The sequence below is a fragment of the Cherax quadricarinatus genome, chromosome 10 (genome assembly GCF_038502225.1).
Source record: "Cherax quadricarinatus isolate ZL_2023a chromosome 10, ASM3850222v1, whole genome shotgun sequence".
NCBI lineage: Eukaryota > Metazoa > Arthropoda > Malacostraca > Decapoda > Parastacidae > Cherax > Cherax quadricarinatus.
The window spans coordinates 20,206,116-20,230,862 of NC_091301.1; the positions used below are offsets into that span (position 1 = coordinate 20,206,116).

The 24,747-nt window shown below is 39.5% G+C and overlaps 1 protein-coding gene across 3 annotated transcripts in view; it reads left to right on the forward strand.

Annotated features, from left to right (window-relative positions):
• Positions 1-24,747, forward strand: part of LOC128705982 (uncharacterized) — a 75,821-nt gene that overhangs the window by 45,151 nt on the left and 5,923 nt on the right. The window contains exons 20-39 of one of the 3 annotated variants that reach the window (XM_070083690.1): positions 55-1,123; positions 1,989-3,875; positions 4,994-5,148; positions 5,552-5,653; positions 5,753-5,904; positions 6,599-6,681; positions 6,908-7,033; positions 7,400-7,523; positions 8,124-8,224; positions 8,550-8,768; positions 9,030-9,260; positions 10,541-10,707; positions 12,341-12,472; positions 13,348-13,456; positions 16,937-17,075; positions 17,490-17,618; positions 19,213-19,316; positions 19,553-19,635; positions 21,510-21,717; positions 23,234-23,443. In XM_070083690.1, coding sequence (XP_069939791.1) covers positions 55-1,123; positions 1,989-3,875; positions 4,994-5,148; positions 5,552-5,653; positions 5,753-5,904; positions 6,599-6,681; positions 6,908-7,033; positions 7,400-7,523; positions 8,124-8,224; positions 8,550-8,768; positions 9,030-9,260; positions 10,541-10,707; positions 12,341-12,472; positions 13,348-13,456; positions 16,937-17,075; positions 17,490-17,618; positions 19,213-19,316; positions 19,553-19,635; positions 21,510-21,717; positions 23,234-23,443 — 5,530 coding nt within the window. The remainder of the gene's footprint in view (positions 1-54; positions 1,124-1,988; positions 3,876-4,993; positions 5,149-5,551; positions 5,654-5,752; positions 5,905-6,598; positions 6,682-6,907; positions 7,034-7,399; positions 7,524-8,123; positions 8,225-8,549; positions 8,769-9,029; positions 9,261-10,540; positions 10,708-12,340; positions 12,473-13,347; positions 13,457-16,936; positions 17,076-17,489; positions 17,619-19,212; positions 19,317-19,552; positions 19,636-21,509; positions 21,718-23,233; positions 23,444-24,747) is intronic. The other 2 variants (XM_070083692.1, XM_070083691.1) reach the window with 2 other exon arrangements.

Consider the following 24,747-nt stretch of genomic DNA (forward strand, 5'->3'; position numbering starts at 1 on the left):
TGATTCTGAATGATAAAAATTAAATTTGAGCTTAATTTTGTATATTGGAAACAGGTGACCAATAAGCAGTTGGACGTCCTGCGTGTGTTCGGAGACCAGGTGGTGACTGTTCACAAGACCTTCGTCTCTATAAATCTACTTAAACATCCATCGAAAGATGTTGCTAATTATGGCAGACGTATCCGTCGAAAGTCTGAGACACGAGAACAGACATGCGAATTCGTGGACAGTCACGAACTAACAAAGGAAGAACTGCGTCGAGAGATGCTACTTTGGGTCGTTAGGCGTGTGGCCGCTGCGCAGGACCTGCTGACATTCTTAGCTGCTGTATCCTCTGGCAAGATGATTCTTCCTCAACACAACGTTTCTTTCTATACTGAACTTGCAAAAGATGTTAATTGTGCCTTCTCTAAAGTTGAACACGATGAAGATGGACTGTTGCTCTTTGATTTCATGGTTAATGACATTGGGAAGAAAGAAAGCCAAAGTGACGAACTATTCTTGACACCGGATAGTGTTACAGACATAAAAAACAGCATTAAAGACTTTCTAACACGCATGAGAAGTGAGCTAGCAAACATACAACTAAACTGGCACGATGTGTTTAATATTTTTACCCGTTCACGAAGTTTGAGTCAAAGCATAGATTTAAAAGTGTTGAATCGTCTTATTCACGTATTTCATGAAAGAAATGCGGACGGTGATCCTCGAGACAACTCTGAGAGCTGCAGACGTGTATGTTTTCGAGGGATCTCAGAGAATACAACAGATCATAAGCACGGAGTTACCACATGCTCTTCTGATATTTTAAAAATTTACACTGCCCTTAAAAGAATTACTTTGTATCCTGCCATTATAAAGATAATGTCGCAATTTTCGGAGCAGCAGCTAGAAATATTGCGGATGGCGGTGGTGGAACGGGATTTAGGAAGGTTGGTGAGTATGATCAGGGAAAGGAGGAAATTGTGGAATGGTCTTAAAGTGGTGGTGCTGTGTGGAGACTTTCCAGGAAGACCAGAGGATAGAGGGGAAATCCTGCAATTGTTGCTGACCTACCGCCAGCAACTGGAAATGTCTGCAACAGACGCTCCTACAAGGACCAGGAGAAACCTACTTGCTAGACGTGAGTCTGAACTGTTTCATATTTTAGTAACTTTTTGTAAAATGGTACATAATAAATAGTGCTTTTTGTAATTGAAAACTATGGATAGTTAGTCACTAATTTAATTACACTGGAAGCATAAATGTCAGTTGGAAGTAAACGGTTATGTCAGCTTTTTTAAAAATATTTAAATGTTTTAAAAAGAAATTTGTCTATGAAAATAAATAAAATTCTTTTCTCCGATTATATTCTATGTAAAATGTTTTATTTGAATTGCGCTAAGGTACAGAAAAGTATGTCCCTTTACGAACTCTGTACCGCTAAAATTTAACTATTACTACTACTACGCCGCCCGCTCGCCTTACCGTAGTAGGGTGTTAGCGAGCTGAATGCCAAAGAAACTAGCAAAAAACGTTTCGCCCTAAACAGTTTATACTTTTCTTTTTTTCCTATCTTCAAAAAATTTTGCCTTGCCTATAATCTGGAACAAATTACAAGTAAGGTTTATGCTTCGACTTTGGGCAGTTGTGGTTCTTTGAAAGTAGTTAAGTTAGTAAATTGATGTTAACCAATCAGGATAGCTAAAAAGCTGATAGCCCCTCCCCCCACCTTGCCCACCGATATTATTGCTACTGTGTACTGTCGTTGGTACTGGTAGTGCCACAAGTGAACTACGAATACTTGTCAATACCTCACGTGCACTTGTACCATTTGTATTTGAGGTGCAAATTTTTTTTTTTTTTTTTACGGCGATTTTAATTTCAGATACGACTGATGCTTCAAACGCTGTTAATACAGCTTCAAACACTATGGTTGTTGAAACATTAGGAGCCGATGCTTCCATGACTTGGTTCCCTGATCAGAATCTTCCTTTTTTTTCACTTAGGTCGTGACTTGTCTCAAGATTCCGCTCCAAATCAACTTGGCTCCATGCCTGAAATTCTGCAGTTCTTCGACAACACTACAAGAGAGACACCACCCCTTCCAGAGGCTCCTTCAGGATCATGTCCAGAGTGTCGTACAGATGCCGCCTTACCTTTACTTAACCACACATTAACATCCGTTAAGTTGGCTACTTCCAGTGTGTCCACTTTGCGGTCACCTCTGACATGGGAATCACAGAACTTGACTGCTGGGGGCGCTGTGCTCCTTAGCAAGGATATTGGCTCTGAGCTTGTTAGCAAAGCTGCAGATTCTGTGATAGTTAGTGAGACTTCAGACTCTGTACTCGTTAGCGATGCTCCCAAGGACTACTTGTATATTCCACTAAGCGCTCCCCTGACCACAAAAGTTTCATCTGCCATGGATGCAATCTCAGCCTCGAAAAAACCTTGGCCAACAAACCATGGTGGTTCAGCTCCCATACACACTTTCAGAACCAAGTCCCATGAAATCAATTTCGTTCCCTTTCGCTTCCAGGAAAATGTTGCTTCCTCAGTCTCGCTCACAGACTACTGCAAAAACATTTCAGATTTCAAAGATTTTGACAGGTGGCATAAAATAGTAAAGGGGATGAATGTGGTTAAGCAGTATCTTTTCATCATTGCAAAAGCCCTTCCAAAGGATATCGTTGGAGACTTAATTAACAAAAAAATAAATGAAGATATTTTGGACATGTTTGGGATTGTTACTGAAACTATTAAAAATTTTCTGCATAATCCCCTGCAGCCTCTGGGATCTCTGAACTCTAAGAATATGATGAACGAAGCTCTTTTGTTTAATGCTGCGATGGATTTTGCTACTTTATCCCAGTATAAATTTTCTACAGAAATCAAGCCCAGGACAACCTATTTAGAAAACCTTCTATCAAATGCTACGCGGGTAATTGCGAAAACCCTGGAGTGTTACCCTTTCTACAACAGAGGTAACAAGTCGGTAACTAATTCCGACAGAAAGCCAAGAAGTCCATCGGTATCTCCAGCTCATGAAGACGGTTCAGATGTAGAAAATATCGTAACAGATCTTATGGAAAATAAAGTAATGCTATCAAGGGCAGATAAATTACTGGAAGCCGTAAATGAGATAATCTCTCTCAATCCATGGATACTGCTGATTGAGCATCCTGTTCCCTCGGTAATAAACTTGTCATTCATTGTCACCACTGCTGAGTATGTAAAAGAGGCTCTGTCTTCAATTTTAGCAGATGAAACTAAATACACTTATAAATACAACTGTAATGCTTTGAGAGGTCTTCTGTTAGATTATAGAACTGCAATGAAGATGGCACAGATGCTTCTTCCAGACCTACCGACAGAGGCTGCTCAAGTGTTAAGCCAGATTTATAGGCCCTTCAAGTCGAGCATGGCTATTGAAGCCCAAAAGGCAGTGAATCGTCTTAAAATGTACCTGAAGGACACCCGAGATGACCTTTTGAAGCTATCAGATCCTTCTGCTGTTGCTTTAGCTGCTAGTGGGAGACCTTCGGTCTTCACGTGTTATGATACTGCTAAACCTTCGATTATCGAATATCCTACTGCCATAAATCCTACAGTCACAAGATACCTTGCTGCTACTGCAAAACCTGAGATCAGATATCCTGCTACTGCAGAACCTGTCGTCAGACATCCTGCTACTGCAAAACCCATCACTAGACGTCCTCTGGACACTGAAAGAACTTTGCCTCATTCTCCTGGAAAGACTTCAGTGTTTTGGAAATCCAGCTTGGTACCGTCGTGGGTGTTGGGACGAGTGTCCGGCTACAAGCTTGAAGACCTCGTGCGGCAACACGATGCTGTGATAGCCAGAGCACGACATAGACCTGCAGACTACATTGGTAAGTAACATTTTAGATCAGTGTAGCGAATTTATTAGGTTGTGTAGGAGAAAAATAGGTTTAATAATTGCAGGGTTAAAAATCCTCCACTATTAGGTATCATAAGATATAATTAAGAGAATGTAAAGGCCCGCAAATGTAGTCACTAAACTAGAATCTGTATTTGGTATACAGCTCATATTATAAGCCTGTCAATTAACTACTAATAATCCATTGAGTTGTATTTTTGCGTGAAATGTATTTGGAAAATTCGAAGTTTTAGTTTGTCTACAGTTCAGGCAACTTTCACTGTTTATGAATGATTATTGCTAGATATATTACTTTTACTAAAGAATATTAATTTTATTATGGACCATTTACATTAAAGCAAAGAATGTCTTTTTAACCTTAATTTTTTTTGTTCAAAATTCTTATAGGTGCATGTGGTATCTCGAGTCGTGAGTGATCCTTTATAGGCTGCTCTTTTATGCTCTTCCATGAGCTTTTTTTGATACTAGGAGTAAACTTGACTAATGGGAAAATGTTTCATCTCAACATTAGTTCGAAACTTTACAGATAAAACATTAACTTCATTCAATATAGCAAGCCATGTTTTATTTAAAGTATTGGGTAAGATCGCAAAGTTAATGTTGAATTATAATTGGAAAAGAATTTGCAGGATTCCATTTTACAGGAAACAAAAAACTGTAAGTTGGCAAGTAATGGTGCAGTATAAACAGATCTGTAATAATAATTCACAGCCACTTTTTTTTTTTCCAAAATTTGGTTATAAATTTTGGCTCGTAACAGAATTAACTTAGTATGTAGAACCACATGGACGCAACTGTTAGCTGCAGCTGATTCACACGCTTTGTTGCTAAGTATGTTATGCTAATGGGAGGTAATTTGCTCACACCTGTTATGTGTTTATTGTATATAAAAGGAAATTTAAATTATTATGCAGTATGAGTAAACAAACTGAAATATTGAAAACTGGAGTGACAAAAATTCCTTCCCTAAATAGATTCAAATATTCAGGGAAGTTTAAATAATTTAAAGTTTCATATAGTCTGTACACTTTTGGCATGATAAAAATATTAGTGTAAATTTATTATTTGAAAATAATACCTTCGATGCAGCGTCCAACATGAAAAGGTTGAGGAACATAGACTTCGATGGCTGGCTGGGAGTGTCTGTTGTGAACGGTGTTGATGTTGGCCGGATACAACGCCATGGTCTTCTCCTGAGTGTCAAGACCCTCCCAAACACGCTCACTTTCTCGTCCACCGTCACAGTGAGTTGAAAGTGCCAAGAGTAGGTGGATGCTGAGTGGTACCTTGTTCTCCCTCGTAATGTCTTGATCAGAGATCCCTCACTCGATAAATGTCACGCAGTATCTAACGATAGCACCAAACTTTATGGTGCCGTCACTAATTTAGTTTGCTCTTAGTAGATTTCAGGAATTTTTCCTTAGCTTACAACGTTTGAGAGACTGGTCAGTCCTCAGTTCATTAAGGGAGTTAGTCTCACTCCCATCCCACCTGTTACATGCAGGCTGAATATGTGAAGCAAATGTCTTTAAATTTGCTTCATACAAAAGCAAATTAGTCTTTAGATTGAAGGTACTGCTTCTCGTTGAATTCAGTATTTAAAACATGAGTATGTGTATATTCTGGGCAATGTTTTGGGTATTGCAGGCAGCTGGGGAAGTGAAAACTGGCTTCATTAACAACTTACCTGCTGCCTCCTACATCACACTTCATGGAAACCACCTGCTCTCCCTGCCCTTAATTTTCATGGTGAGTTCTTTCATATACTTTTGATTCGTTACTATGGATATTACTAAATTAATATAGTACTGGTGACACCATGCAATATTGTCAACCTTTCCTCTCCAGAACGATATGATAGTTAAGGGCGACGTGAGGATACAGTCAACAGTCAACAATATTGACCTGGTTGCCTTTAACAAGAGTGTATTGAAGACTGCTCGCTCAGGTGACCAGGTGTTGATCTCGCCTGTCATTTTCCATAACATAGCTGCCTTGAGGTGAGTTTTAAGGCGTTTCTCTCCCACACATACTCTGAACTGTTGCCGCTGCTGTATAGAACTGTCCTAATTCTGCCTCAGCCTTGATGGGTCATGTAAAGCGATAATTCCTTGGAGAGACTGGGGAAGGAAGGGGGGGGGGTTAATGAATCGTAAAAACGAACTATAAGCTGTCCAGGATTCTGCAGGACGTGAGTGAATATTGGTATACAAATAACACTCGCATGAGAGATTAACTTGACGTTTCGATCAGAAACGAGGTCACAAGTTTTTCTCCTATGTGCGGGTTATTTGTGTATTGTTCCAGTCAAGGTATTGACTGGTGTCTGATTGTAAATTATTTTAGCCTTTTGGTTCGATTTTATCATATCATTTTGTTGAACAAAATGCTGAATGATCGTTTAAGCAAAGCCGTTGTTTCATTGCTTCCTTAACATACCACCATCTTCGATGTAGCGGGACTGAAGATGGTTACCGGGTGCTTATATTTCTCATTTTCCTTTTAGACATCTTCCTCTGTGTTGTACTTGGGGTAGAGGGTAATGAGTCTCCTTCCCTCGTAGCTTTCCAAATTATACAACTGAACGTATCAAATCTTTTATCTTGATTCTTCTTGATTAATGTCTACGAATTTTTAGCAGGTATGCTTTTAAATAAAACTGTTTATTCCCTTTTTGTATTCTGTGGCGATTAGCAGTATTGACTGTGAGACCTGCAGAGTGGCAGGAGTGTCCCTGGGAGACCTAGTGCTTCTGAATGAGCAGACTGTGATTACAGGTGAGAATCGAGTTTTTCTCCCTGCATCGGTAAGCTCCACTGTATTAAAGAAAAAATGAGTAAACATAAAAGATTAACTTAAAATTAATGTTCATGGTTTTAACTCCTTTTTATACTAAGTAAACTTGGAAACTGAAAGTAATTAGCTTTTAGCTGTATCGGGGAAACATCGGTTTTCTCTTAAAACTCCTGGTAATTGCAAGTGTGATTGCCCCGGCACCTGCAGGAAGGAAGAGGTTCCAGGTAGTGGTTGGGAGGGGAAATGGAGTGAACGTGGGAGACCTCGAGGTGGACTTCATCAACGGTGTTAACATCACCGCACTCTTCCATCACTCTCTCAAGAAGAACCCAAGTAAGAGCACAAACTCGATGACGCACTTAATACGTGATCTGTGACAAAAAATTTTTGTTACTCGAGATCATGTATTAGATACATCTGTTCATAAAATACTTTGAATCTCTATTACGGCTGGAGACCAAACAGTCTTGTACAAAATAGCAGTGAAGAATGCCTGAGAGAAATTTAAGATGTATAATATCAAAAGTCAGTCTAAATTTCTTTTAATATTACTTAATATGCAATAATATAATTCTTTTTTTCGATATGAACAGCTTGAATTTCGTAGTTATGGATAAAGCTGACTTTCGTTTATAACGGACAGTTACGTCCTTTTTATTTACTGCAGAAAAAGTTGTGATTTCAGTCTTGGATTGTCAGGTGATGTGCAGGTGGTATCCGGCAGCATGATGGTGAGGCAGCTGGTGGCGCTGAGAGACTTCAACTCTGGAGGCTTCACTGTTACAGGCCTCCAGGGTGACTCTGACGTCATTGACCTCCATAGGCAAGTTTACAACAGGATCTTCATACTTTTCATATCTACCTTTGAAAAAAACAAATGCATAAACTAAGGCTCGAAAAATTAAAAAACATGCTTCGGAAAAATATTAATGCTTGTTTTAATGGCATTAAAATTATATAATCGCTCAATTCTATAGTCTTCTAAAATCCATTTAATAAACGGAAAAATCCAACAAAATAATTTTAAATTTAAACTAGTCCTGTTATTGCACCTAATAATTGGGTATTGGTTAACTTTTAGTTTATATACTAAACTGTCGGTCTTCATTTAAGAGAAGAATGAAATGTTTGAATGTGATCTGTTCTTTCCATATTTTCTCAAAATTCAAAATTTCATTTCTTTGCTTATTGAACATTGTGTAATTTACATGTAGATAAAGTACCGTTAAGCGCAATGAAAGCCAGTAACATGCACGAAGATTTTGGGCAGCACTTCGACATTAACAAATGTGTAGTAAATTCATATGTACCAGATAGAGTAAAGCAAACAAAAAAATTACGCCACAATTTTCGAGGATGCCGGTAAACCATTAAATAGGAAGATAAAAGTTTACAGGGAGATGGTAATTAGTATCTGATGCAGCAGAGTGGCTGATCGGGTGGTGTACAAAGACCAAGATGCCACTGTACATGGTTGGGTTTCCTTCGCCGGATTCTGCTTCGTCTCTAACTTACACTTCAAAGGTGAGGAACCTCGTGCTCAGTCTTTAGTTACCTGCTTTCAAGGTAGTCGAAAGGCACTTAATGTGTGTGTAAATACAGAATATGTATAAATTATAGCTTGGTAAAATACTTTTTACAAGACTTGATATTATAACTTTGTAACCTGACAGTTGAGACTAGTTTCACGTAGTGTGAAACTGTATATATACCATAGCTTGTGTGCCTGAAGTATCACCAGTTTACCTTCGAACCATTGGTCTTTAAATTCGTTCTAGTCTAAATTTACTAGTTTTCTAAACCTGTCGTAGGCGTGATTCATTGCTGAAACACTAATTTCTGCTGGCAGACACGTTTGATGAGGTGACTGCTGACCAGTACAACTCTGGCTGGCTGCTGAAAAATACTGACCAGGACTTCACAGGTTATGTGACTCTTGCCGGGATGACCTCGAATAAGGTTAACACAGCACGAGGGGTCAAGATTCAAGAGACTGACCTGGATTACCTCCGGAACTCTGCCGCCCTGGTCACAGAACCTGCTCTAATATCCTCCTCTGTTGTGCTAGGTAAAATAGATCGACTTCACTTGCATGTTACTAATTAGTCTAACTTAGTTTAAATTGTGTATATATATTTCTAGAACTTTGAGAATAGGTGTTCGGGAAAGCTGCGAGTGCAAACCCCTTAATGCTGGTGAAAGGCTCTTGATCCAAGGAATTGGAATTACCCTTCTTTAAATCAAACCTGCCATTTTCCAGGTGCTATATGATTACTTTTTTGCTTGATGTAAAGTTAATATGCCTTATCTCGTTGGTTTGTTTAAACAGATGAAGTAGAGTCCCCGCATAGGGTGCAGGTTTCTGGTCGCGTACAGGGTTGGGACCTGTCTGAGGAAGCTGTCGTCAACAACACTGACTCCACCGTCGTCTTCGCCTCTCCCAAGATCTTCCTCGGCCCGGTCACCATTACTGGCAGCTTCCTAGCGACGCACGGCATTAGTGGTGTCGACCTAGATTCACTCTGTGGCCAAATGTCTTTAAAAACGCTAAAGATTAATGGTATTTTTTAAATTTAAAGATTTAGTTAAATGAATACTTTAAAATTCTTAGTTGTAGCAAAGTAACGTGATAAACTAACAACAATTCAATAGTGTCTTTTTAATTATGCAGTAGACTAACCAGTGAATTGTGTGTTAAGGAAATGTTAACGGCAGCAAAGATCCCTCTTTATAAATTTCACTTTTTCTTCTCTAGGCGGAATTATTGATCACTAAAGGAAAACATTATTTTTTCCTCTTATATGTAGGCGACTGTGGAGGATAGTTATATACATGGCTTTTGTAGATAAATGGTTCAAACAAATTAGACACGCGTGTAACACTTGGGTATCTTTGTGGAAACGTTTCGCCACACAGTGGCTTCCTTAGTCCAATACAAAAAAGAATGGTTGAAGATCATAAGTAGTTTGAGGTAATCAGTCCCTCGACCTGGAGTAGATGTAGTCAGTCCAGTCTAGTAATCTCGTCTCAGTCTAGCCCTCTTATCTAAGATATCTAACTCCCCCCTGGGATGAGACCCACAATAGTAGACTAACACCTAGGTACCTACCTATTTCTAGGTGTACAGGTGTAAGGATACGTGCAAAAGTGTCAAGTAGTGCCAGGGATCGAACCACGGACCTCTGGTATGCGACCCGAGGGTTCTGCTAACCAAGCCAAACCCTGGAAATATTGTATTTTTTGCAAGCATTAGTTGGGAAATTTTATTTTCAAGTGCATAGTGAATCTGGCACATTGTATAAGAATATTAAATACCGACAAGATGAAAACTGACACACGTACAACATCTGGGTATCTTTATTGTAGAAGTCTCGCTATCCAGTGGCTTTATCAATACAGATTCTAGGACATAATTTGAAGACAGAACTATATACAGAAGATGAGCTAATCAGTCCCTCAGCCTTGACGCTGGTGTGAAAAGTACCGTAGTCTTGAAGATTCTGGAGCAGAGGCATGGAGGCTGGAGCTTGTATACTAACGTCAGGTGGATTGAGACGGGTAGCAGACGAGGGCATAATCATTGGTAGGCGAGATTCCCCAGTGGAAGTAGGACATACCCAAAGGGATGGGCAAGTTGTAGATGTAGTAGCCGTGAAGGTCGTATAGATGACCTTTGAACCAAGATTTCATGATGTTGCAGTGTCTGACAGTTTGTACAAGAATGGTATAAAATACAGACAAGATGTTGCACGTAAGTTTTCAATCTGGCACATCTTGCCTGCCATCAGTGGCCATGTAACCCACCTGGTCAGGTTAAGTAATCAAGGTTGTTCCCTGCAGGTACTGTGAGATTCGTGAAGAACGTGACAGGCGACGTGTTGCATCTGGGTCAGCACAGCATCGCAGGTGAAGCAGTGAGCGATTTCTGGATGAAGGATCACAACGTTACTCTTAGGAAGCCGCTGAGGCTGCGGCTGATGACGGGGCTTCACATTACTACAGTCAAGGTGAGTCTGGTGCCTTTCAGTTCATAAGATATCAGAACGGTTGAGGGAAACCAACAGCAGCCTAAACATTTAGTGAAATTTTGATGAATCGATTTTAGAAATTAAATTTCTTTGCCCCCAGCCGATGCGGGTTATTTTAAGAGTTTACTTTAATAATAGCGTGCAGATTTGTCCATGCTGGTACTGTGGTTTTTATTAAGTTTTGCCAAGGGTGCCTATGGAGGTTTGTATTTCAAGATTGAAGACTAAATTATCTAGATCAGCAATTCCCAACGTGGGGCGTATAACCCATAGGGGGGAGGGGGCAATTTGAGTTAAAATAAAATGGCATGTATACATAAATATTTATATGAAATATAATATAAATTTCAATTACTTGTAATTATATTTATTCGCAGCATTTGTACATAATTTCGTACATTACGTCCAGAATTTTTATATTCTAAACAGTCTAAAAATATTAATTGGCCATCTTTTATTCAGCCTTATTGAATGGAGTCTACACATGCGCGTTATTCTTGAATGACTTCAAAGATGGTATTTTACAGTTTGATGAAATGTCCATGAGAGGGTACAAATAGTTTATGATGGAGTCTGATTTAACACTCGCATTTGGTTTTTTGTCGGGGGAGACTTCAAATTTTTTGAGGTTTCCAGGTGGATCATGACTCGGGAAAGGTTGAGAACTATGATCTACAAAAGTTTTTTAAATATCAAACTTCATAAGACATCCTTTGGGGGGGGGGGAGACAGGCGGCTGCCCAGAGACCGGACTGCTGTTAGCAGACACAGATCACAATGCGCTAAATTGTCGAGGTTCTGGCGCTAAACGAGGGTTTAATAATTTACCAGATGCACAATGCATGCAATTCATAAACATCTTTCACACATTAAGAAGACCACAATTGTAACAAAATTCCGACATAAACACAGGCGAGACGGTAAGATGAAAGCAGAGTGCACAGAATAGTCATAACACCGTGGTTCAAACAGTACACAGATATCTTGCACTTAGAGGAAAAGAAATGAGGCTTTGGGCCAACTTTCACCACAGACAAGTCGGTGTGACTTGGCCATGGTCAGTGTCTGACCACAACTTCATTCGTTTTCCTGTAAATGCAGGTTATTTGTGCAGAAAATATGCCTGTGTAGTTGTATAGCAAATACTTCGTGTAACTTGACAGTATATATGCGGAATGCTCTCAGACTATTTTTTTTGAGTGTCAGTTTTTTTTTTTTCTGGTAGTATATCTTTGAATCCTTGCCTCCCTTCCTCCGTCTCCCAAATGCTGGGTTCATGCTCATGGCCCAACTCTTTCTACACTTTTCTTAGGTTGCTAAAGCTCTTGTTTGATAACTGAAAGTAATCCATTCGAGTTTTATCAACTATTTTAGTTTCGTATTAACAAGATTTTTTTTAAATCTAACCTTTTACAATGTTATCAGTCTGACTCTTCATACCAGTCTTTAAATAGCGGATGTTTGCCAGTTTTATTATGTATTTTACTGATAATATTACTTGCCTAACGTTTTAAACTAGGATTATCCCTAAGTAAGTTTGAGAAATGTTTATAAAATTTCTCTTGATTTCTTCACAATTCTCCTTTCTTGGTTCGTGTGAACTTCTGGCCAGACCAACGCAATAAACCTGGAGGTGGTGAAGGAGCAGATGTTGGTGAGACCATGTGAAGGGACCCAGCAACTAGTGGATGCTATACACTTCCAGAACCTCACCATCAACTCGCTCAACGTCCACACACTGACGGTAATTAATGCCTGTGATAACTTTCGGTTACTGGTAATTTTAAAGTGGGAACTCCAAAGTACCAGGCCAACTATCTCTAGGTTTATTTTATTGTTTCTGGGATAAAGGTCTTAACTGCCTGCTGAAGGCTGGCTTTGCAACCACCATCTTCGCTGAAGACTTGTCAAGTTGCCAAGAGAATCTTTTATTCACATCAGAACTTTACCCTGTACATGCTTCATAATCACTTGTTCAGTCCATTTATTGAACTGTCTGCTCACCCCCAGTACGCTTTGTTGAACCTGGCACAATGTTTCCTCTGTGGCTTGGAAAATCCTTGAGTGGTCAGTACATAGTCTCCCAGCATAATGACAAGTTGTGTTTTTTTTTTTGGGGGGGCCTGGCCAAAGGACTTAATGTCCTGTAAGTGGTGAAATTTTCAGACTAAGAGAAAAAAAAAATGTAAATGTCCACCAGGATGTGGATGTTGGTTCTCTTCTCAACGCAGACATCTTGAGCATCACAGGAGTAAAATAATAAATTTTAATTTAGAACTTTTGTTCAGTGTAGAAAATCAAATTTTCAAGTACATTATTTGCTTTGACTGCATTTGGAAGTTGGCATTTACAATCAATCAATGCTCACTTTTGAGCATTTCTTGAATATCGGCTTAAGTACAACAACGCATAAATTGTTAAAGTATACACTTCATAAGGGAGTTATAAAATTTAATGAAAGTGTGCTCATGTTACTCTTTTTCATGATAAATTTTCTAAACATTTATCCATAGGCTCTGGTGCTACTGCCTACATCATAGATTTGAGTTAAAAATAAGATTTTAGTCATTTTTATTTACAGTATCTTAGAAAAGTAAATATGATGCTGCCATCCCACAGTGTAATGTGATGAACGGCGAGCAGTGCAGTGACCTCCAGCATGTCCTGACAAAGGGAGACGCCCAGGACATCACTGCTCATTATAACCTCAACAACATCCGTGTTATGGGTAAGTTCATTGCATCTTAAGAGGTAGATGCCTTGGGGCGTACATAACTTATTGGAATTCGAGCTCGGTCTACAATGCCAAAATTGTTTGGGTTCTCATATTTGTCAAGTAACTGCATCCGTAGATGTTAGATTTTCCTAGAGACGATGTTAGTCAGGAGATTTTGCACTGGCCCTCTGCGTACTTTTGTCATTTCATAGTTTAAAAGATCAAACAATGGTTTGCTCGTCTCCACGCTCAGCTCAAGGATGAAGAATTTTGCTGGTACCCCCAGCGATGTTGGTCTCTTGAAAAAAGAATGGGCGGTTGCAAAGACTGCTACAACACGCCCGTTCTACCGTCTACTTGTCTTCATGGGCCATATTCACACATGTCCTTGCCAAGTGGCAAGCCTGGTGAGCCCTACAGACTAGCAAGCAAGTTATAGTGGGTTGAGAACCTGGGTGTTTGACCCTCGAACAGAAGTCACTTTGAAACTATAAGCTGAAGACTGGACATGCGCTCACCTCACCCATGTACTTTACTGCCTTCTGTAGCTTCTAGCATGCAACTGACTGGGAAGCACATTTTGTTTGCCCCCACTTAAGCCGTCTTCGCTTCCCTCGTGGTGTTTATAATTGCCGTGGTGCCTGGAGAGATGGTCTTAACTTGGAGTTAAGTAATGATAACCATTTATTTTTAAGTGACCCTGGTTATTTTAAATGTGAGTGTTTTGTTTTATTCATGCTAGTAGTTGAATTTTTGCCTTTTCTTTCGTCTTTTTTATATATTGCCATGTCTGAACTGTCTAAACGGTCAGTGCTCTTCGAATTTTGAATTATACTAGGTCGCGGGGGCGCTTATCCCCGGACAACTATCCAGATAGGTACTATCCCCGAACACACTAAAAGGTGTTCCTGCCACTATCTCCAGACACTACAAGAGGGGGGAGGGGGATTTCCAGGCGCTCTACTTGGAGGAGGGGGAGGGGTCCCAGGTGCACTGCAGGTCTTTGCTATACTCCCAGGATACACCAAGGGGTCCCTGCCATCCCCTAGCGCACCATCGCCAGGCTTCACCTAAGCAAGCTTTCATCATGAACCTGTCAAGCTGGTTTAGAAAGTTGATTTTTCCCCGGGGTTCAAGGTGGACAGGTAATTTAAAGTTGGTGAGCTGTGGCTGATTTTAGCTAAGTTTGGTAAGAGCTTTCCCCCACGTGCTTCATGGAGATGCTGCAGCCAATTTAACAATTTTAGGCATTTCCAGGTCAACCTTGCGAAGTCTTAATTTTTTAACCAGGGTGCCGCGGCGCCCTTGTGTGCTAGTGTCCATTGGTGCCGCTAAATTAATGTTCTTCAGAGATAAATTAATTTGGGATTTCAAAGTGAAGGAAGGTAGCATGGATGCTCCCACATGTTGCAACAGAGAATGAAGGATCGTGCCATTGATTTTTGAGCATCTTGAAGTACCTGCCAATGAAAATCGGTAATATTTCCCAGTATCAACCCGTCGAAGCTCAGCCTCGCAAAATAATTAACTGGAATACGTAATGATGGCAGTCTGAAATTATAAGGAAGTGCCTCCGGACGAATTATGTACAAAGATTAAGAATGAATATATCTAAGTTGCGCAAGCCTCTGATAATTTTAATGCAATTTTCCACAGCTTCCCTGTGAGAATTGGTATTTTCGTTGCGTTCAGACATAAAAACAAGAACTACAATCGGTCGAGGTACATCTGCCCAATATTCCACCTAAGAATCTGCCAGTCACAGTCCAAATATCAGAAAACAAGATACAGAAGATGGAAATTAGACAAAAGTGCAACATCTGGGTATCTTTGTTGTAGACATTATCAACCTGTGGCTTCATAAATACAAATTCAAGGACATAATTGGAAGACAGAAGAACTATATACAAAAGATGAGGTAATCAGTCCCTCAGCCTTGGAGTTGATCACCGTAGTCGCAAACAATGAAGGAAAGTTGGCGTTTATATACTGGCGTCGGGTGGTAAGGGACGTGTAGCAGACGGGCATGTGTATTTTTATTAGTACTGAAGTACTCCTGGGGAAATAGTTATAATACAAAATTGACTAAGAGTGCCACAGAATAAGATGTAAAAAAAAAAAAAAAAAAAAAAAAAAAAAAAAAAAAGGTTGAAAACTAGTGGCCTCGTGGCTTGCGTTTTTTCAGTCTTTTTCCTCCGCCTCCCTGCCAACGGGCAGATTTAATAATTAACAATGGTTGCTCTGTAGGGCCTATCTGTCCTCATTTTTCAGTCACTTTTGCAGTTTCCCCAACGTAATTTTTTAATCTCTAAAAAATTGCTACAAAGAAGTTGACTTAAGTCACAACCAACATACTTCTGGCAGCGTGGTGTCGGCAAGCCAAATCAATGTTCAAATTTGCACGCGTATCAAGGTGTGAAGATGATTTGTCATAGTATAAGCTACCGCAAGTAAATGCGGACAAGTCATTGTTTTCCCTTTCAAACTGTGTAATCAGAATTACTACTGAGGGTAGTTTCCGTATATGTAAGAATTATTCAGACTTGCTAAGGAAAGAGATGATTAAATTTATAAATCCTACCCCTCATTCCAAATGCATAAACATAACGTCGATTGCTTGTATCAGAAGGCGAGGAAGATTTCACTGCTAGTATTCTGCTTGGCGTCGCATCTGTGCGGGATTAATATGGGGTGGGGGGGGGGAGTGCCCGCTGATGTCGTAGCAGTAATTTTGATTAATTTCGTGATGCTGAAATTCTTATGCAGTTATTGCAACGAATCTGCGCTGTTTGCTTTGGAAAATAATGAGTTGTTTTACTAGCGAAGATTGCAGGCACTGCCTAAAATGTACGTGAATGCGAGTCGGCCTTTCTGATTGGGTGTCACTACCACGTCTTTGCCTGACTTAGCACAGATGTTTTTAGGCATAAGTGGTAGGAGATATTTAACCTTTAGTCTAAATTTGCCAAGACTTGTGGCAGATATGAAACTTGACAAGAGGACATTTTTAGTGCCCAAACAATATCAGGGTGTAATGAACACGTGAATATTCTATAATGTACTGACAATAACCTGCCATAATCTTTTGGGCCACATTCACAGGGTTTTCCATGATTGCTGACCCAGATGATCGGTTCAGCTGGATGTGTGTTTTTGTTCTTCGGCGTTTAAAAAAATAATTCGACTTTCTTCAGCATAAACTTTAGTGTTAGAGGCTGACACTGTCCACCTCCCTTCATGAACTGCGTATTTATCTAGATTTCGGGGAAATTTTAACCTGTTTTTTTTTTTTTAGCAATAAATCAGATTTAGCATAATTTAATGTTTGGATTTAATTTTTGAGAATGAAGCTACATATATATTGCTTGTCTGGGGAGAGGGGGGTGGTTAATTTTTTTTCTCTCCTAATTGCTTTATTGTAATCCTTAGAGTAAATGGCTCGCGGGTTTAGCGCTTCATAACTTGTCACACTTGTTGCTTCTCTTCCCTCAGAGAACGTGGCTACGGACACTGTGAATGGTCAAAGGATGACGCGGTTCTGCCTGCAGAGTGAGCCGTGTCAGGTGCACGCTTACAAGACCTTCACTAAAGACGCCAACGTCAGGGGAGACCACAACGTTCAACTCGAGAGGTCCTTTTATCTTGTTACTGGTCCTCTTATCTTATTCCACGACTTTTTCGTATTCTTGGTAGTTTTATCTTGAATTATTTTCAACGATCTTTTACTGATCAGCTTAATTTTCTGGGTCTTTATTTTCTTGATGCTTCTTGGTCCTCTTGACTTTTTTTTTCTATTCCTTTTACCTTTGCCTCTTCAAATGTGTAAATCTATATTTTTGCGAAAATATCAAATGAACCTGTTTAGCTTTAATTAGTAGAATGTCTCTCGCTGTTCTTAAAGGATATTTGCTGCTTTCTATGAAGCTGCTGGGCACCCATGCATTCTTAGCAACCCGTGTTCTTTTCTTGGTGCATTCCCCCCCCCCCCCCCGTGTGAAAGTTCGTTTATACATCGTAGCCTAATGCTCGACCACACCTCCAGCAGGACCGTGCAGGGTGTGGACGTTTCCAGCGCCTTAGCTTTGTGGCTCAACAAGTTCGTGTGTGGTCATATTCCCGGCCTCACCACTTTCAGCCACACCATCCGCAACACTCGACACACGCCCACGCTGCTGTGAGTTACTCTGTGATTTACTGTTTTGAAGCAATATTCTGTCGACTTGGTTCTCAGAAGATTTCATTGATATTTCGGTAGAACATTTGTATGAAAGATTAGGTGTGGAGTGTACAGTACGTTTATTCGAGAGGTAGGTGGCATGTCTAAGAGCTGACAACAGAATAACGGAGTGAGCTGATGTAACTGGTAGTTTTCTTGCCAGAAAGTTCATTTTGAGAAGACTGAAGATCGGGTGTACTCTACCCCATTACCTCTACCTCGCAAATAGCTACCTGGGTGCAGGTGCTCCTGCATCACCCCCTCCCCATCCGTCATGTGCATGTATCTTGTCACGTGTGGCTATGGAACTTATTTTTTGTCGTGGTTTTAATAATTGCCAGTATGCAGGAGGGATTTCGGAATTTTAAGTCAATTTTTTTACGTGATTGTATCTCGGATCAGGTTTTCTTAGAATAGTTCGTTAATTCTTTCAAGTGGATGAAAATGTATAATGCTCTTCTGAAGTAACTTGTAATTGTTTCCTTGACTATTGTGGTGCTCAGTGATGCAGTCGTGCCTTAATCATTCCTTCGAAGTTCCTTTTGTTCAGTGCCACAGTCTAAAACTTATTGCTGAGCTGCATAATGCCCTGGCATCACTTTCATTAATCACTGGTGCAGTGATGTTATGCATCTGTTGCCCGAAAAATCCTGAAGGAGTGTGCAGGGTCCCTTTTAAGACGAAAGATATGGATTTTTTTTTTGTCCTGTGCATGTACATTTTTAAATGAAGTGGCTTTGGTTAAGTGGATGCTGGGTCGCCCCGACGCTGTGTTGAAGTTTGAACGGCCTCCTGACCTCCCTTTACTCTATCACTGGGTCGTCTGACAGTTACGAGAGCTTTAGAGTAGCTATATTCCTGTGATCCCAATTATCACCAAAAAGATTTTTATCCCCGACTCTACATATGGATAAGTTTTAGACTGAATAATCTACTTGAAATTTTGCTAACATTTAGATATCAGTTATACAAAAGTAAATTAGATAATAGCAAGAGACAGATACAACCATGCAAATAACACTGAAGGATCATGCAGTTAGTTGTAAATCGTATATTATCAGGTTACCTGGATGACTGACAAATGACTGATTGTACAGACATCATAAAGCAACGTTAAAAAATGGCAACCTTGGTAGGACTTGCAATATAATAAGTATTTTACGTGATGAAGATGGATCTTAGTTTTTTTGTACATGAATAATTTAATTATTTTAGGATGTTATTATTCGCTAAAGTTTTGTTTAAACTTGACCCTGTGCCTGATGTCAACTTACTGTGCCACTGACTGGAATATTTCAAGTCTTGGTGCCAATACACAGAAGAAAAACCACTTGTTGATATTTAAAATTTGCGAGGCTTGGTTTAAGGCTATGCAATTTAAAAAAAAAAAAACTAATATCAGTCACATGTTGAGTAACTTTTATTGTGTACACCTCTGTGCATTTTCAAATAGGCTTATTTGTTTAATTTATGAAATTATATTTGTTTTGTGTTAGTGTGAATCATGGGTATTTAGTCTAGTGTTCATTCCTTGGTAATATTCACGCGTCAGCGTGCATGGCATGGTGGACGGCGTGGAGGTGACTATGGCTAACCTCCTGACCCGCGCCAAGAACCAGACTATGACGGGCTCCCTCACTATCACCAATCCACAAGGTCAGTTAATGTCCCATGCCTTTAGTTGCATTGCTGTATAATTGACGACTCGATTCTTCCCTCCACGGCTATTCCTCCATTTTATAACTTCATCTCGTCTTTTTCTCTCCATCCCTCATACCTTTTCACTTCTTTCCCTCGTTTTTTGTCCTTTACCAGAACGAGTCTAGCAAATGCGATATCAAATGACTAATACTATCAGGCACTAGTCGAGATGACAGGTGTGGCTTTTGCAGGTATTGGAGCGAAGTTTTCGAAGCTCTCGGCCAGGGATGGCTTGTTCAACGCGCTCAACTTGACTGATCTCTGGTACAGACAGGTTTGTGTTGATCATCCACAATTTGCGGCTACCCTGTCCAGTACGATACATTGTGGAAAATGAATTATATTTGTGTTAATGCTTCACTTGTAAAACTTGTACAGTGCCAGAATGATGGGAAAGGTGGGCGATAAGATTATCTATAAAGGGGAAGTAGTCTTATCCACTTTTGATAAAGCCCATCACACTTACAGGCACTCCTCCACCTCGCATCGACCCTGGGTCACCTTAGCGCAATGTTAGGGTTTGATTTTTTTTTTTACCTCAGTTTAGGAGAGCCTCTTCTCGAGTGGTGCAGCTCCCCACAGGGTGACTCGTCTAAAAACCCAGCATCCTTGAGCACAAATTGTGGAAATACCCAATTCCTCTAAATTTGCTGACACTGCCTGTGACAGATTTATGGATGTGAAAAATACTTTGAGATGATTTTACTTTCCTTGTTCGTCGTTAGAGAATTGGTCACGTTAGTAGCCAGTTGATGTAAATTGGTAACGTTAGATACTGAATGTTTAAAGCAGTCAATAAGGAAGCTGTTCTTATTTGAAAATAAAACCATGGCATCCCTACCCCTCCAAGATCAATTCTGTGAAAATTATTGCTGATGGCGCTACTACTAACCCTACTCCTTCATCCTTGAAATGTAAACCAAATTTTTTCCCTATCATATACCATCAATCAAGACTGTTTTAAAGCATAAAAATAGTTAGCCTGAACTGGGAGACCTCAGTTGGTTGATGAGGCTATGGTTGGCTATACCTCTTATCTTTAGACAAGACAGGTTTATAGATTTCATTCAAGCAAAGCTGGATTTAATATTACTTTAACTACAGAATCTCTGAATCCTTACTAACTATACAGCAAACATTAACTTTATGAAGATAAATTAGTAAGGATTTTTAACAAAACTGAATATATATTAGCAGTATTCTTCTACCCAATTCTATGACGGCATGGGTTTCCACTATCAAACTAGTTTTATATTTAATCATGCAGGATGGGTCAGTGTTGAAATCTCCCAGCCTGAGCTGGGAGTCTTCAGGAGGGGCAATGAGTCTATATAGTTCATTACGGGTTATTCAGCCAAGAACTTGAAAGATTTCGTTCCAGTAGAATTGGAGTAAGTTTTAAGTGGGAATCTCCTTCTTAGGACGGCCTATCCGATACAGAGGAGGAAAGGTTGGGAAAATTTTTGGACGAGACAGCTACAGAGAAACTTTGAGAAGTTTCGCCTGTGGACAGGCTGCTTCAGTCAATTGGCTGAAAACCGTCCACAACTGAGACTTCTCATTAAGTTCCTTTCTCCAGCTGCCTTTTACTATTTGTCTGCTTTGCACCATTTATCTCCCAATTTGTGTGACATGCATGCGACTACACAGTAATGTTGAAGGGTATCCCACATAGTTAATTAAGCAGCAATGGAAAATAAATTTTAATACTCCCAAATAGATTAGAAATTTACATAGCGATGACGACGCCAGTTGGGAGTCTGAATAGTTTTCCTATATAGACTCTCAACTGGAGTAGTCAATAGTATGTAAATTACTACTTCATTTGGGAGTATTAATATCAATCTTATTTTCCAATTTCTGTTTCCTTGTGTACACGTGGGATACACTTCAACATAGACAAGTGTTGATTCCACTTTGTCGTCAATAATAGTGTAATCCAGTTTGAAAATCATGACACTGAGAACAGCAACACCCCACTCAATTTAGGCCGGACCAAGATAAACCGGGCAGGGCTAAGCTGAATTAAATTTTTCATTAGAACTGCAACACCCTCGCTTGTGCAAAAAAAGGAAAGGGGTGAGCTGGAAGGAAGGGGGGAAAAAAACATTGACATCAGTCGTAAAAGGCCTTCACTTTGGTTCACAGTTCCACCTGCACAGTCCCAACAGCGTGTCATCGCCGGTGCACTTCAAGGAGCTGGTAATCTTCTTGTCTGCCAACTATGGTGTAATGGACATAAATCTGCTTAAGGCAATATCTGGCGAGCTGGAAAGCCTGTACAACCTGAATCCTCTCCTGCAAGCCAACTTGCATGCCTACAACTTTAATCGGCGCATCAACAGAATTGTGAAAGGTCTGGAATGTGTTTGCTTTTCTTCGTATCCTATTCTATTCTATTTGTGTGATCATAGTTGTAGTGTGACGCCGCCTTTAAGTTTAATTTATAGTTGAAAATATTTCATTTACTAACACTTACCTGTTTACCACGTTCCACCCATGGTTTGCCGTTATCATATCCTTTCAGGTTTTTTTTTTTATCCCATTACCTGTGAACGTTCATGCATGATATAAAGGCTCTCGCTTGCGTGTTAGCAGAGGAGAAAACTAGCTCTAGCACTGTTTCAGCGACAGTGCCTGACATTTGTCTTTGCTTAATTAAAGAAAGAAAAATTAATTGCTGTTAATGAGGTCGCACTGAAATCGCCTGACTTTGTAAATTATGTATATTTCCAGCGAACTGAGATAAAAGCTAAAGTGTAGAGAGGAGAGAGAGTTGCACTGCTTAAGATTTAAGATTTTTAATTATCACTATTTTAGTTATTGAAGGTTGAACCACACATTGTTTAACAATCATAGGTAATAAATTATGTATAGCTAATAAATGTAGTGTACACAATGGCAAACTAATATTAACGGAAATTCATTATAAACATGTACATAAATATTTCCTCACGGTCCCGCAAACCTGGTTTACTTCAGTTGTCATACTTTTCTTTTTTAGATTGTTCAGTATCTGCTACTCAAGTGTCCAGCAGGACTCGACCCTCAAACCGCTCATAAACTTTCTCTTGTATATCTTCGCTATGATGGCTCTGGGTGAAATCGTCCGACATATAGTTTTTCACAAACTTTGCAGCAAAACTAATTTGTTTTGAATTCAGCGTCCCAAAATAGGTTAGAAATATGTTTATAAACGCGCACTGTTATTGAGCAAAAATAATTAAATTTCGCAGTAAATAACAATGAAAAAATGTTGAAACTAGTAGAGTAAGCAAAAGCCTAATCCGTACGGTAGATATTAGGCAGCCGTCATTAGTTAACGTGATATAATGTAAAATTATTGCGCTCAGTGACAGAAATATAACGTGGCATTTAGCTATAATGGTTCCTAAGGACTGGCAAGACTTCAGGAAACAGGACAAGTGTTTCCTGAAGTGTCTCGCATGATGACCCGACATTAGGGCTTTTGGTCATCTGACAGGCCTTCCGATTCACCTCTTTAAAAATTAGGGTTATAATTAGAACCATAACCCTGGCTTTGAAAAGCTGAAGTGGATTCACATTTTTGTACTGATAACGGAACTACTTAAAAAAATAAACTAAATATTCTTCGACAAAATATGGTTACAGCTTAAATTCAATACCCATTTACTCCTAAACACCACAAACAATGAATTGATCGCATTTATAGTCCAATTTTCTGAGGTTAAAAAGACATCTTGCCAAATTTGCAATACAGAAATACCGAAATTCTGTTATAGACTATTTTGAATAGTTCCAATCATTAACACAGATGTAATTTTGTATGCAAGACTAAAAATTGTATACTGATAACTATGATAATTAGGAGGTTACCTTCGTCTGACCAGGCCGGGTGATGGAGTACTGGGGATGGCGCTCTGTACAGAGCTTCAAGGAAGTGACGGAGAGGATAGTGCCCCTGTGGTTACCCTGGGGGAAGCTCACTGGCACCAGTAACACTGTAACCCTCGCTTCGCACTACCTGGCACTCGTCACCGTGCCTGGCCATACCAGAATCCTGAAATACGAATCCTTCACTGACCAGTACGAGGAGACAGGTACGAACTAACCTAAGAGTAAAAATGCAGCGTTGGATGTTATGTAAAGATTCTGCCGATAATTACATCATTGTCGCAAGTAAACTCGTTTGATCTTTTAATTTAGTCGTACTTTTGGACATTCTTGACGCATAAGTAAGGAAATCAATACGAGATTGAAAGATTTTTAGCCTTCCGACCCTGTGTGCTTTTTGAGTTTGTTACATGTTATTTGTTTGCCAGTGATTTTTGTTTTGGCCGTTTCTCTTTTTGTACGTTTGTGTTTTTTTAGTGCGCGTGCGCGTGTGTGTGTTGTATTGTATTGTATTGTATTGTATTGTATTGAAATACTCATATACGTACTGAATGTAATGTATACATTTACAAGAGTATATTGTATATGTACAAAATTTATTATATAAAATATGAGAACTATATATAACGCGAGCGCAAACGTGTGTATTTACGCACTCTACATTTCTTATGCTTCTGTCAAGAAAAGTTTGTCCTCCGCATCTGACACATCTCAATTTCTTGACTTGAAAATTTTCACTTTCTAATTCTTTCTTTCGAATTGGCTACCCTTCAGATTTTATAAACTGCCTAATCACATGCTAAACGGTATTTCTTAAGCACTACTGTGAAATCTTGTTCTTTACCTTCCATATATATTTAGTCTCCTAAATCTTAGTAACTCAGTTCCTTAGACATCAAACTTTACACAGTAATCTAGTTCGTACCTCTGTTATCAATACTTCAGGAGTCTACTTCCTTTCCTTCTGTCCTCTCCAACAATTTGGAAAAACTGGCCGCTCTCTTAGACTTAGAACACAGTGTTAGACTTGCCGACACTAATAATAATCTTTTTTATCATGTTAGGACCAGTCATCCTATTAACTGGTCCTCTGCCAAAACTCGCTACCTTCCTAGTCTTCACAGACGCCATCCTGTTGAAGCATCCCTTGTACACAACTTTCCAAATAAGAATCTTAGTCCTGGCTTTCTCTGTAGATGTTCATTACATTGTCAAATGTTCCAAATTTCAGAACACACTTGATTTGGCCTGAGCTTTATCTCTTCTCCTTTATTAAATTTTCTTTGCCTTTCCTTTCTTCTGCCTAGGTGGGTTCTGTTCTACGGGTATTTTTTCCTTGGGTTTTTGTCCTAATACCACTTTTTTTTTTTTTTTTTTTCCACCTACCATTGTTGTACCTGTATTTACTAAAATTATTCTACTTCCTCTCGTTCTACTCTCTGCCCTTCCCTCTCTTGTATATATGATGACTCTTCGTGCTTGTGTGCGCCCCCAAGTCAGATAGAAACTG